At 20.8% G+C, this 12,181-nt stretch overlaps 2 protein-coding genes across 4 annotated transcripts; both read left to right on the forward strand.

Annotated features, from left to right (window-relative positions):
- The first annotated feature begins 531 nt into the window (after positions 1-531).
- Positions 532-3,320, forward strand: LOC122859245 (LIRP-like). Of its 2 annotated transcripts, none has more exons than XM_044162677.1 (3): positions 532-650; positions 2,554-2,779; positions 3,066-3,320. In XM_044162677.1, the coding sequence occupies exons 1-3, from the start codon at positions 648-650 to the stop codon at positions 3,260-3,262; spliced, it is 426 nt and encodes a 141-aa protein (XP_044018612.1). In that variant the 5' UTR covers positions 532-647; the 3' UTR covers positions 3,263-3,320. The 2 variants fall into 2 exon arrangements, with proteins under 2 accessions (XP_044018612.1, XP_044018613.1); XM_044162678.1 differs by lacking the exon at positions 532-650 and adding an exon at positions 1,256-1,416.
- A 2,118-nt stretch (positions 3,321-5,438) lies between these two features.
- Positions 5,439-7,803, forward strand: LOC122859246 (LIRP-like). 2 transcript variants are annotated; one of them, XM_044162679.1, is made up of 3 exons: positions 5,439-5,556; positions 7,240-7,447; positions 7,583-7,803. In XM_044162679.1, exons 1-3 carry the CDS (start codon positions 5,554-5,556, stop codon positions 7,750-7,752), a joined length of 381 nt encoding a protein of 126 aa, XP_044018614.1. In that variant the 5' UTR covers positions 5,439-5,553; the 3' UTR covers positions 7,753-7,803. The 2 variants fall into 2 exon arrangements, with proteins under 2 accessions (XP_044018614.1, XP_044018615.1); XM_044162680.1 differs by lacking the exon at positions 5,439-5,556 and adding an exon at positions 6,189-6,295.
- Positions 7,804-12,181: the final 4,378 nt, after the last annotated feature.

Raw genomic sequence — 12,181 nt, forward strand, 5'->3', positions numbered from 1 at the left:
TCAAGGTCATCATTGAAGCCAGTTGATTTGGAATCTGTCATCAAACTGATTTTTATCGATAATAAATTTTTGAAAATATTCTTTTATCTCAAGTTTTTTTGTTGGTTTGTTGAATAATTTTTAAAATTAAATTTCGATAATTTTATTTACATGGTATTTAATATTATTTATTTACTTTTTTATTATTATTTGCTGTTATGATGTCTGGGAAAATATTTTTAAAATAATATATTTTTTTACTAGTTTATTTTCATTCATTAATAAATTGAGAAAGTATATTATGAGGAAAATTTTGTTTTCACTGAGTATAGAATTATTAACACATGAATTGACTTGTTTTACTAAACAAATTTTGTATAATATTAAATAAAAAGTGAGACATTAGCCAAGTCATTAACGAACTTGACATGCATCTAGATAACATGTTTAATGAGCATGTCCAACTTGGTCAACATCACATCCCTTGGTAAAAGTACTTATAAAGAACTGTTGCTTCTTTTCCAAGATCACAAGACTTTGGTACATCTTGCTGATAAGAGATACTCATCTTGAAACTTTATTAACAAATTTAATCATTATAAAATATTATCTTTTTTGATTTTTTAAATTCTTTTTTTTTTTTTTTCTATCATTAAATTATTTAAAACATGGTAAGTAAAAAAAGATAAACTATTATTATTATTATTAATGTTGATGTATGATAAAAATATAAATTAATAAAATAACAAGTTGAAAATGAAACCAATTTAAAAAGGTAAAAGAAAAAAAAATAAAAATTGATCTAAAAATAAATTGACAGTAGGGAATTAAAGTGCGTTAGCCCTCCATATAAGTATAATGTCATTTCATCCTAGACACCTTGAATGCAATATTATACTGGCAATAAAACAGGAATAATAAACTTGGTAGGAGATGAAAAATATTAGATGCATCGTTATTCCCCACTGCAACAAGCTACACACACTTTTAAACGCCACTTTATTCAGTTGAGTTTATTTTGCAATTGTGTTCGCATGTTAATATCTAGTTGACCCAGGCCAAATTATTACCGTCGAGGAGGAATAACAACAACAAATCTGTGTCTCTGAAAAAAAAAACCTCTTCGACGGATCTTCTAATTATATATTATAGAAAAAAACAAAACAAATTTAGAGTATAAATGCATTTAAATAAGTGGGAATTAGGTTTAATTGTGCTAAATAATAAAATATTAAAAATTATTAAATTCATATATTTACTAAATATTTCATAATCATTGTATTATTATTTTTTATTTATATTCATTTTTTAATTTTATTTTTTGTTTATTTTTTGTTTATTATAAAAACCCAGTGGTAGTGACCAATTGTGATATTTTCAAGTGATATTTTTATTTTTCTAATCTTCTTGTGATTGTACTTTATCGTAAATAATTAAGTAAGTTTTATGTTTTTTTTTTCATTTATTGATTTTGCTTTCTATTTTAAAAAACGAGAATCATAATATATTTTTAATATTTTTTTTTCCATATCCTTTTTTGCAAGTAGTCACATATATTTTATTTCTATTTATTTTTTCAATGATAATTAATAGTTTATAAATTACAAATTTAAAGTATTTTTTAATTAGTATGAGTCATTTAATTTACTTATAAAAAAAAAAATATTTTCTAAATACATAATTAAGTTATATTTCTATTATTAAAATATCACCTGTTGAAAAAAAATAATTATTATTTTAATCGTAATTCAATTAATAAACAACGAGTCGATCACCCCGTTGCAGTCAGACAACCCGACAATCAGGAGAATACATTCACTCTTTGGTATCACGTAACGCCGATTACAATTGCGCTGTCTTAAAAACAAATAAATAAATAATAAATAACAAGCAAATTCAAAATTTACGATAAAAAAAGAATCAAAATAAATCATAAAGTCACTGATCTTAATAATTACAATTAATCAACCGTAATTTTAAATCAACAAAAAAAATAATAAATAAACAATAAATGATAGTTGATATAATTGTACAAAGGTCAATTCATAATAATATAAATAATTCTAAATTTTTTTCCTTGACATTTCAACAAATATCACAATTAATTAAAAACTTATGATAATGAATATTTTAAATATAAATAAATTATCTAATTGAAAGGCTTTAATATCTAATATACGTATTATTGATAAAATAAAAAATATGACGTCATTAATATCAGTAATATAAATTTTTATTTTACATCCGGAAAATTACATGGAAAAAAAAGTAGAAATTATTTGTAAATTATTTCTTTTTTTAAAACAATCATTATTCAAATATATATATTTTTTAAAATTTATTTCATTTCAATTTATATATTTATTTTAATAAAAATTGTCGTGACACGATTGTGTGGCTTATTATTTATTCATTTTCCACTGACCGTGTGATGACACTTAAACTATTATCACGTGAAAAAAATTTTCATCCTCATTATTTACGAGCTATTTTAAAACATATCCAAATCGATGAAAATAAATATACATCATACAATGAGATTAATTTGTAATTTTTATAATTATTTTTTTTCAGATGTCAATAAATGGTAATATGTTGGCATTGCTGCTTGTGATGTCATTCATCGCAGTTAATTTGACAAATTGTCAATCTGATTTGTATGATTATATACAAAAAAGACACGAAAATCCAGCTGAGTCTAAATCTGCTTCTATGTATTATTGTGGTCAAAAATTGTCAAGTGCACTTCAACTATTATGTAACGGAATTTACAATGTCATGCTTAAAAAAAATAATCAAGGTATGAACTAACAATAATAATTATTATTATTAAAAATATTAAAAGTTTTTAATTATCAATTGAAAACAAAAAAATTCTATTCCAATTGATAATTAAACCTATATATCATTTTAACACTTTATTTAAAAAATTTTTTCATCTTTTATAATTAATAATAATGATTGTATAAAAAAAAAAAGAAAAGAAAAAGGTTTAATATCAATTAAAATAGAACTTTATTATTATTACAACTGATTTTGTTAATAAAAAATTTAAACTAAATAATTTCTTTATTTTTTTATAATAGAATTGGATATGGATAACTTTGCTTACTTCTATAATTGGCCTCTAAGTCCAAGAGCAAGTGCAAATTCAATGATGGGAATAGGTCGTTTCGGAGGTGAAAGATTTCGTCGTCAATCACGTGGTATTCATGATGAGTGTTGTTTGAGATCTTGTTCGATAAATGAATTAAAAAGTTATTGTGGAGAACCAAGTGCATAAATAACAAAATAAACAATAATAATAATAACATTCCAATTATAAAGAAAAAGAAATCAAAATAAACCAGTTGAAAAAAGAAGAAGAAAGTTTAAATAATAAATAAATTTATAATAATAATAATAACTATTGAATTATAATTATAAATGAATATATCATAAATAAAATATATTGATATTATTTTGCAAAATTATACTATTTATTTATTTATGATTTTTGGCTCTATTTATTAATTAATTTTTTTTTTCCAACAACAATTTTATTAATTTATTTACCACTTAGTTTATTTTATTATTCTATTTGATGTATTTTATAATTTTAAATTTTAATTATAATTATTACATATATATATTTTTTTTTTTTTTCAACACTGATTGTTAAATATTTTATACATTATTTTTTGACTTGATTATTTTTTTTGCATCGAACATACGAATAATTTAATTATATTTTAATTAAATATTTATATTTTTTTTTAGGATTCAAGTAATGAATTTCTTTATTTAAGCAATGGATGATTATGATACAGCAAGTGCTGAAAGACAGTTTCGTAATTTTGTTCGTAATGCATTGAAAATTTTCGTTCAACATTATTTAATCGAAAATAAATTAAAGGATGAATGGCAATGTCAAAAGTTAAGAGTAATAATAGTAATACACAATTAGTACAACAGCAACAACAACAACAACAATAACAACAACAACCAATTCAATCATCATGAAAAATACAAGAGACAACTCGTGTACTTGATAATGCATTATCAATGAAAATCCAAGTCAATTAAAATTTGTAAAAAATATTTAAAAAAAAAACCAAGATGACTTGATTTAGTTTTGAAATTGATAATAAAATTCGCATGATAAATAAGTTAATTAAAAAAATGTACATCAGAAAGCGTGCAAGGATAAATGATATATTATTATTTAAAAAGAAAAATTGAAATATATGTTCATTGACCCTTCGAATATTGTAAATTAAATATATAATGAAATTTTTTTTAATGTAATGAATATAATGATATGAAGATTTGTTTTATATGCTATAAAAATAGAATGTTTTTCATATGATATATAAAGATTTATATGTGTCTTTGATTAAACATATTGTCTCATTATTTAAAACCCATTTTAAAAGTTCATCTAAACCTTTTTTTTCTGGAGGATTATATTAAGATTTTTTTCGTTGAATTTTCAACCCAGTTGATTTTGGATTTCTATTTCTAATATTTTAGATATTTGCTGGAATATTTTATTTTATTTTTTTTTGGTTTATTTAATAATTTTAAAAATGAAATTCTCATGATATTATTTACATGATATTTAGTATTATTTATTTATTTTTAAATTAGCTGAAAGTAATCTTGGATTATGAATTTAAATGTCTCTTTATTTTTTATAATAAACAACTGATTGATAAAAAAAAAAAAATTTTAAATTTACCTATTGTCTGAATGAAAATCATCAGCATTTTTAATTTAAGATATATTGGTAAGTTTGAATTAGATTTAACATAATTAAATTAATGTTTTCAATTCAAATGAACTTAGAATTCACTTATAATTTTTATCCGACCGCATTGTTTTTGTTTCTTGCATTTGCTAACACACTTTTATTTGTTTATTTATTTTTTAAGAATAAAGTAATAATAGTTAAAACCTACTAAACTAAAATAACGTGATAATATTAATATTAATTTTATATTTTTATTATTATATACATTTATATTTTTAATTTTCTTTTTATGTATGTAAAAAATGATTTTCTTATTTTTAGACAATGAAAGTTTATAAATAAAAATTAGGGTTGATATTATAATATATTTTTATGAATAATAAAAATTTTGTAAATAACTTGAGTATTATTTTCTTTTCAGAAATTATCTTTTTATATTTTTGTTTTCATTCATTAATAAATTGAGAAAGTATATTATGAGGAAAATTTTGTTTTCATTGAGTATAGAATTATTAACGCATGAATTGACTTGTTTTACTAAACAAATTTTGTATAATATTAAATAAAAAGTGAGACATTAGCCAAGTCATTAACGAACTTGACATGCATCTAGATAACATGTTTAATGAGCATGTCCAACTTGGTCAACATCACATCCCTTGGTAAAAGTACTTATAAAGAACTGTTGCTTCTTTTCCAAGATCACAAGACTTTGGTACATCTTGCTGATAAGAGATACTCATCTTGAAACTTTATTAACAAATTTAATCATTATAAAATATTATCTTTTTTGATTTTTTTAATTCTTTTTTTTTTTTTTCTATCATTAAATTATTTAAAACATGGTAAGTAAAAAAAGATAAACTATTATTATTATTATTATTAATGTTGATGTATGATAAAAATATAAATTAATAAAATAACAAGTTGAAAATGAAACCAATTTAAAAAGGTAAAAGAAAAAAAAATAAAAATTGATCTAAAAATAAATTGACAGAAGGGAATTAAAGTGCGTTAGCCCTCCATATAAGTAATGTCATTTCATCCTAGACACCTTGAATGCAATATTATACTGGCAATAAAACAGGAATAATAAACTTGGTAGGAGATGAAAAATATTAGATGCATCGTTATTCCCCACTGCAACAAGCTACTCACACTTTTAAACGCCACTTTATTCAGTTGAGTTTATTTTGCAATTGTGTTCGCATGTTAATATCTAGTTGACCCAGGCCAAATTATTACCGTCGAGGAGGAATAACAACAACAAATCTGTGTCTCTGAAAAAAAAAACCTCTTCGACGGATCTTCGAGTTACATATTATAGAAAAAAACAAAACAAATTTAGAGTATAAATGCATTTAAATAAGTGGGAATTAGGTTTAATTGTGCCAAATAATAAAATATTAAAAATTATTAAATTCATATATTTACTGAATATTTTATAATAATTATATTATCATTTTTATTTGGATACTTTTATTTATATATTTTTTTTTTTTAAAAAAAACCAGTGTCAGTGACCAACTGTGATATTTTTATTGTTAATTATTCTTGTGATTGTGCTCTATCGTAAATTACTAAGTAAGCTTTTTTTTTTTGTTTCTTAATTTTTCGTAATTAGTCATTACTCATTAAATATTTTATTTTCACAAATATTCTCTACCTACATAATTAATTAATTTATGACTATTAAAATAACACCTGTTGAAAAAAAATAATTACAATTTAAATCGAATTCAATTTAATAAACAACAAGTCGATCACCCCAGTTGCAGTCAGAAAACCCGATAATCAAGAAAATACATTCACACGTATATTATTTACTCTTTGGTATCACGTAACGTCGATTACAATTATTGCGCTGTCTTAAAAACAAAGAAATAAAAAGTTATAATTAATAAAAAAATTAACCGGAAAGTCACAACCGTAATTTCGAATCAACAAAAAAAAAAAAAAAATGAAAATTGTACAAATTTCTCTTGATTATTTTTTTAGAGCCAATTTTAAAATAAATCTAAATTTTTTTCCTTGACATTTCAACAAATATCGCAATTAATTAAAAACTTATGATAATGAATATTTTAAATATAAATAAATTATCTAATTAAAAGGCTTTAATATCTAATATACGTATTATTGATAAAATAAAAAATATGACGTCATCAATATCAGTAATATAAATTTTTATTTTACATCCGGAAAATTACATGGAAAAAAAAGTAGAAATTATTTGTAAATTATTTCTTTTTTTAAAACAATCATTATTCGAATATATATATTTTTTAAAATTTATTTCATTTAAATTTATATATTTATTTTAATAAAAATTGTCGTGACACGATTGTGTGGCTTATTATTTATTCATTTTCCACTGACCGTGTGATGACACTTAAACTATTATCACGTGAAAAAAATTTTCATCCTCATTATTTACGAGCTATTTTAAAACATATCCAAATCGATGAAAATAAATATACATCATACAATGAGATTAATTTGTAATTTTTATAATTATTTTTTTTCAGATGTCAATAAATGGTAACATGATTGCATTGCTGCTTGTGATGTCATTCATCGCAGTTAATTTGACAAATTGTCAATCTGATTTGTATGATTATATACGAAAAAGACCCGAAAAACAAGCTGAGTATTATTGTGGTCAAAAATTGTCAAATGCACTTGAATTAATATGTGGCGGAATTTACAATGGCATGATTAAAAAGAATAATCAAGGTAATGATTTTTGTAGAAAAACAAAAATATAAAAAAAAAAGTTTAATATTAATTAAAATAAAAATTTCATATCATTACAACTAATTTTGTTATTAAAAAATTTAAACTAAATAATTTCTTTTTTTTTTATAATAGAACTGGATATGGATAACTTTGCTTACTTTTATAATAATTGGCCTCTACGTTCAACAGCAAGTTTCGGAATTGGAAGGTTTCGTCGTCAATCACGTGGTATTCATGATGAGTGTTGTTTAAAACCTTGTTCGGCGAGTGAATTAAGAAGCTATTGTGCATCACCCAACTAAATACCAAATTTTTCATAAATAAATAACGAAGAGAAAATGAAAAAACAAAAATAATCAAAAAAACTAAGTTGAAAGAAAAAAAAAAAAAAAAAAAAAACAACAAATAAGAATAATTGAACGAAAAACTAAATAAAAATTAATAATAATTATTATTATCATTGGATTATATTTATAAGTAAATATATTATAAATAAAAGATATTATTTTTTCTCTAATTATTAATAATAATGAAGGTATTCAAATTTTTTTCAAATTAGATAATTTCATTGTTACTGCTATTCTATTTGAAATAAATAATAATAACAATGAATGACGTAAATAAATATAAATAAAACGAATAAAGTCATCTAATCTTACCTCAACGAAAATCAATTCGTTGTATATGTGATAATTTTTGAAGTGGCACAAAAAATATTTTCTATTTATTTTTAATTTTTTTTTATTTTATCTAAGTATATGCCACTCAACTCTCTATAATGTCAAAATATTTTATTATTTGTTGTATTTTAAATTTTGAATTTTACATATATTTTTTTTTCAACTAATTTGTCTAATTTGATAAATAATTTATTATATATTTATTTTAAGCAGTTTTTTTTTTTTTGTCTTATAACATGTGATTTGTATAAAAAAAAAGTGTACTTTAATTAAGCTTTATTAAATGTCGATATTGAATAAGAAAAATGTTTTATTCATCATTATTGTTTTTCTATTTTTTTTTTTTTTAAATTATAATATAGTTTTTTCAAAAAGCTCCGTTAAAATATCGTTAAATTTCCTTTTAATTATTTATATAAATATGTATTTTTTATTTATATAAGTTAATTATAAAAAATGCGGCTCGGCTTTTGTCACGCTTGATTTACATGATTTTTATTTTTAAATAGATAAAATAATTTTGCCGTATGATAATTCGTTATTTATATTTTTTCTAATATGTTTTTATTATGGTCTATATTTAAAAATTCAAAACAATTAAAAATTCATTATTATTTTGATACGTAAGAATTTTATTTCTAAGTTAATAATTTTCCCCAAAGAAGAAAAATATAATCATCATGTAGCTTGGTGTTGTTGTTATAAAAAGCCATGATATATTTAAAATTAAAATGAATAATTATAAAAATAATATACAAGCATAGTTTAACATGTCGACATAATGATGATTATGATGATTTAAAATTTGTCAAAAAATAATTATGACAAGAGTATGATCAGCACGATAAATAAATAAATATTCCATTTAAAAATTTATTTATTTTTTTTTTTTGCAAATTTACTATTATCCATATATCTTGGATAAATTGAAAATTAATTTATTTAAAAATTAATTAATTCATCATCGTGCTGTAATGACTCGCTGTTATTATTATTTCAAATTTAATTTTCATTAATATTTTCATCTTTTAAATGTATTTTATTAAATGTTTATTTATTTTATTTATTCAAAATTACAAGTAGGCAAAGTTTTTTGTTTTTATCACGCATCAATTGGATGATTTTTTAATTATAATATTCTAAGAATATATTTTTCTTTTTTGTTAATTTAAATATTTTTAAACATGTTGTTTTGTTTTTCTATATTTTATCGATAAGGTCAATCTATTTCAGTCGTTTTAAAAATAAAAAAAAAAGGTATATCAAAAACAATTAAATTTCCATTAAACTATTGTCTTTATAGACAATCGAATGTTCTTTTTGATGTTCTTTTATATTTCATCTCTGAATCAAAAAAGACCTAAATGGCTAATTATTAACAAAAAAAAAAAATAAAAAAAAAAATAAATATATGAATATATATCTCAATTTTAAAATGGTACATAATTGTTTCTATATGGATATTACTTTTTTATATTTAAATAAATGTTCTTTAAAAATTAATTTATAAATAATTTTTTCAGCTATCAACAAAATTTTTTTCTTTTTTAATAATTGCATTTATTGTAATGGAATTTGTAAATTTATCGCCAGTCATTCACAACAATCAGCAATCAGCATATCAAAATATATCTGAACAAAATTGTGTTAAAAATCTACATGGCCTAATCAGTGTCATCTGCACGCATGTCAAAATTACTACAAAAACTTGTAAGTATTCTCATACACGTAAAATAATATTATCATAAAAAATAAAAACTGCAACAAGTGAAAAATAATATCATCCCAAGTGACCTTGTTATTTATTTATTTTCTACTTTTTTTAAAATCATATTTCAATTATATTTTCAAGTACCATAAATAAACATATCGATAATAATAATAATAATATTGTAAGCTAATAAATTAAATACATAGACATAATAAAAAAAAAACATGTCAAAACCTATGTCAATAAATTGAGCAACGTGGGGGTCATTGTATCATTGGGATACAGTATATTTATCTTGAATAATTCATATTTTTTTAAATATATCAAATAAAAATATAAAGAGTTTATTAAAATAAATTATCAATATATATAAATAAATAATTGTTTTGATTATTAATTATTTGTGATAAAAATAAAATATTGTTATTCATGAAATGAGTCATCTATTGATTATAACTATATTTATAAAATATTATTACTTTTTTTTTTTTAATTTAAACATTGTCTAGATGCTTGTTAAATAATTAATTTGTTTTTGTATTTTTAAATTATGTAATTTAATTAAATTTAATTTTTGTTTCAGCAAGTATTAGCCAGGAAATAACTAATGGTGAAGAAAAATGCTGCAGAAAATCATGCTCTTTGGCAGAATTTAAAAAATATTGTTATTAAAATTGATTGTCTGAATCTACATAATTTTTTGCTAATGATAATTATTATTTTATTCTTTGGAAAAATTGATGTAGTTGAAAAAAAAAAATAAAAAATTGAAAATTGAAAAACAAAGACTGGCTAATATTATTTTTAAAGTATTATAATTTTCTGGATTTTATGACGTGTTTCAACGGACATGAGTTGCTCTATCGATTACAAAATTGAAAAAAAAAAAAACGTAGGATATGCAGTGAAAGAAAAAAATATAAAATAAAAAACTTTATTTTTCATGAAGGTCATTAGATAAAAATAAAAGGTCATTATAAATTAACCGGAAAAATATTCGGCAATGTAACGTCTTACGCATTTGAGATATTTGATAAGTAGAAAATTAAATATTAAATATAAAATTGTAATGCCAGATCAAGAAATACTTGGAGATTGTCATTGGTTTGGCTGCATGAAAAAGTAAAAATTAATTTATAAAAATAATAATTAATTAAACAATATTAAATAAATTATTTATTTGTACAATTTCAAAATTGGCACTAAAAAAATAATTAAGAGAAATATTTTTGCGACAAATAAATTCAAAAATAAAATTATTATTTTCACTATTCAAGGCATTTTTTTTTTTTTTTATATTTGATTGTTATTATTAAATTTAAAAAATTATTCTCTATTTCAGTCAGAAAGTTAAGAGTTAAAAATTTTAGAAACATCATTTAAAGATAATTATGGTCGTTTTATTGATAAACCTGAAAAAATTTTAGAAATAATAAAAAAACAAAAAAAAATCGCAAGATCAATCTAAATAATAATCATTGATTTCTGATTTCATATAAAATTCCCCATATATGTTAACAATAAAAATAATAACAGATAAAATTTTCAAAAAAAAAAATAAATTTCTTTAACAAAAAATATGTCTCATTTTATTTGCGTCGATGCAATAGAAAAATTTTATCAGCTAATTATTAATTAACAATAATTATTTTCATTAATCTGATGCACAAAAAATGATCTTTGGTGTTTTGTGCATATTTTTAAAAATAATAATCACGCATAATAAATTGAATAAATTTTTTAATCAAGAGTCTAAAAAAGTCTTAATCATTAAAAAAAAAAAATTAAAATAAATGTTCATTATTTTATACTCATGCAATTGATAAAATAAACTAATACAAATTAAATTTATAAAAAAAAAAATAAATATATTTTTATATAAATAAAAATAAATTAAAAAAAATTGAATTAAATTTTTTTTTATCCTATTTTTTTATATATACTATCTTTTTCTTTTTCAATGTTTAATAAATTTTTTAATTTCATTGATATTTTTAACACGCAAAATAATGAAAAAAATAAAAAATAAAATAATAATTCATACAGTGTAGAGCGAGGTGTAGAGTAGGTAGTTGTACATTACACCTCGGTAATCATCACAACGCGGATCATCCTCAATGTTTCGCGTGAGGCGAGACAGTGCATGAGGAGTATTTTTATCATAAAAAATATACCAAGCCAAGTTCTAAGATAATAAACATACATGTGGTCACAGAACAGCTAAGTTGCTTAGTTGTATAAAACATTGAAACATTGAAAAAATATAATTAAAGTGTCAAAGTTACATATAGTATCGGTTCATCTGCCGCTCTTAAATAACTTGAACATTCATTTATTATT

Source organism: Aphidius gifuensis, linkage group LG6 (assembly GCF_014905175.1).
Source record: "Aphidius gifuensis isolate YNYX2018 linkage group LG6, ASM1490517v1, whole genome shotgun sequence".
Taxonomy (NCBI): domain Eukaryota; kingdom Metazoa; phylum Arthropoda; class Insecta; order Hymenoptera; family Braconidae; genus Aphidius; species Aphidius gifuensis.

Excerpts from the sequence above, each read along its gene's own strand:
- LOC122859245 (XM_044162677.1), top strand. Across the intron at positions 2,780-3,065 it reads GCTTAAAAAAAATAATCAAG|AATTGGATATGGATAACTTT; the intron begins GTATGAACTAAC and ends TTTTTATAATAG.
- LOC122859246 (XM_044162679.1), top strand. Across the intron at positions 7,448-7,582 it reads GATTAAAAAGAATAATCAAG|AACTGGATATGGATAACTTT; the intron begins GTAATGATTTTT and ends TTTTTATAATAG.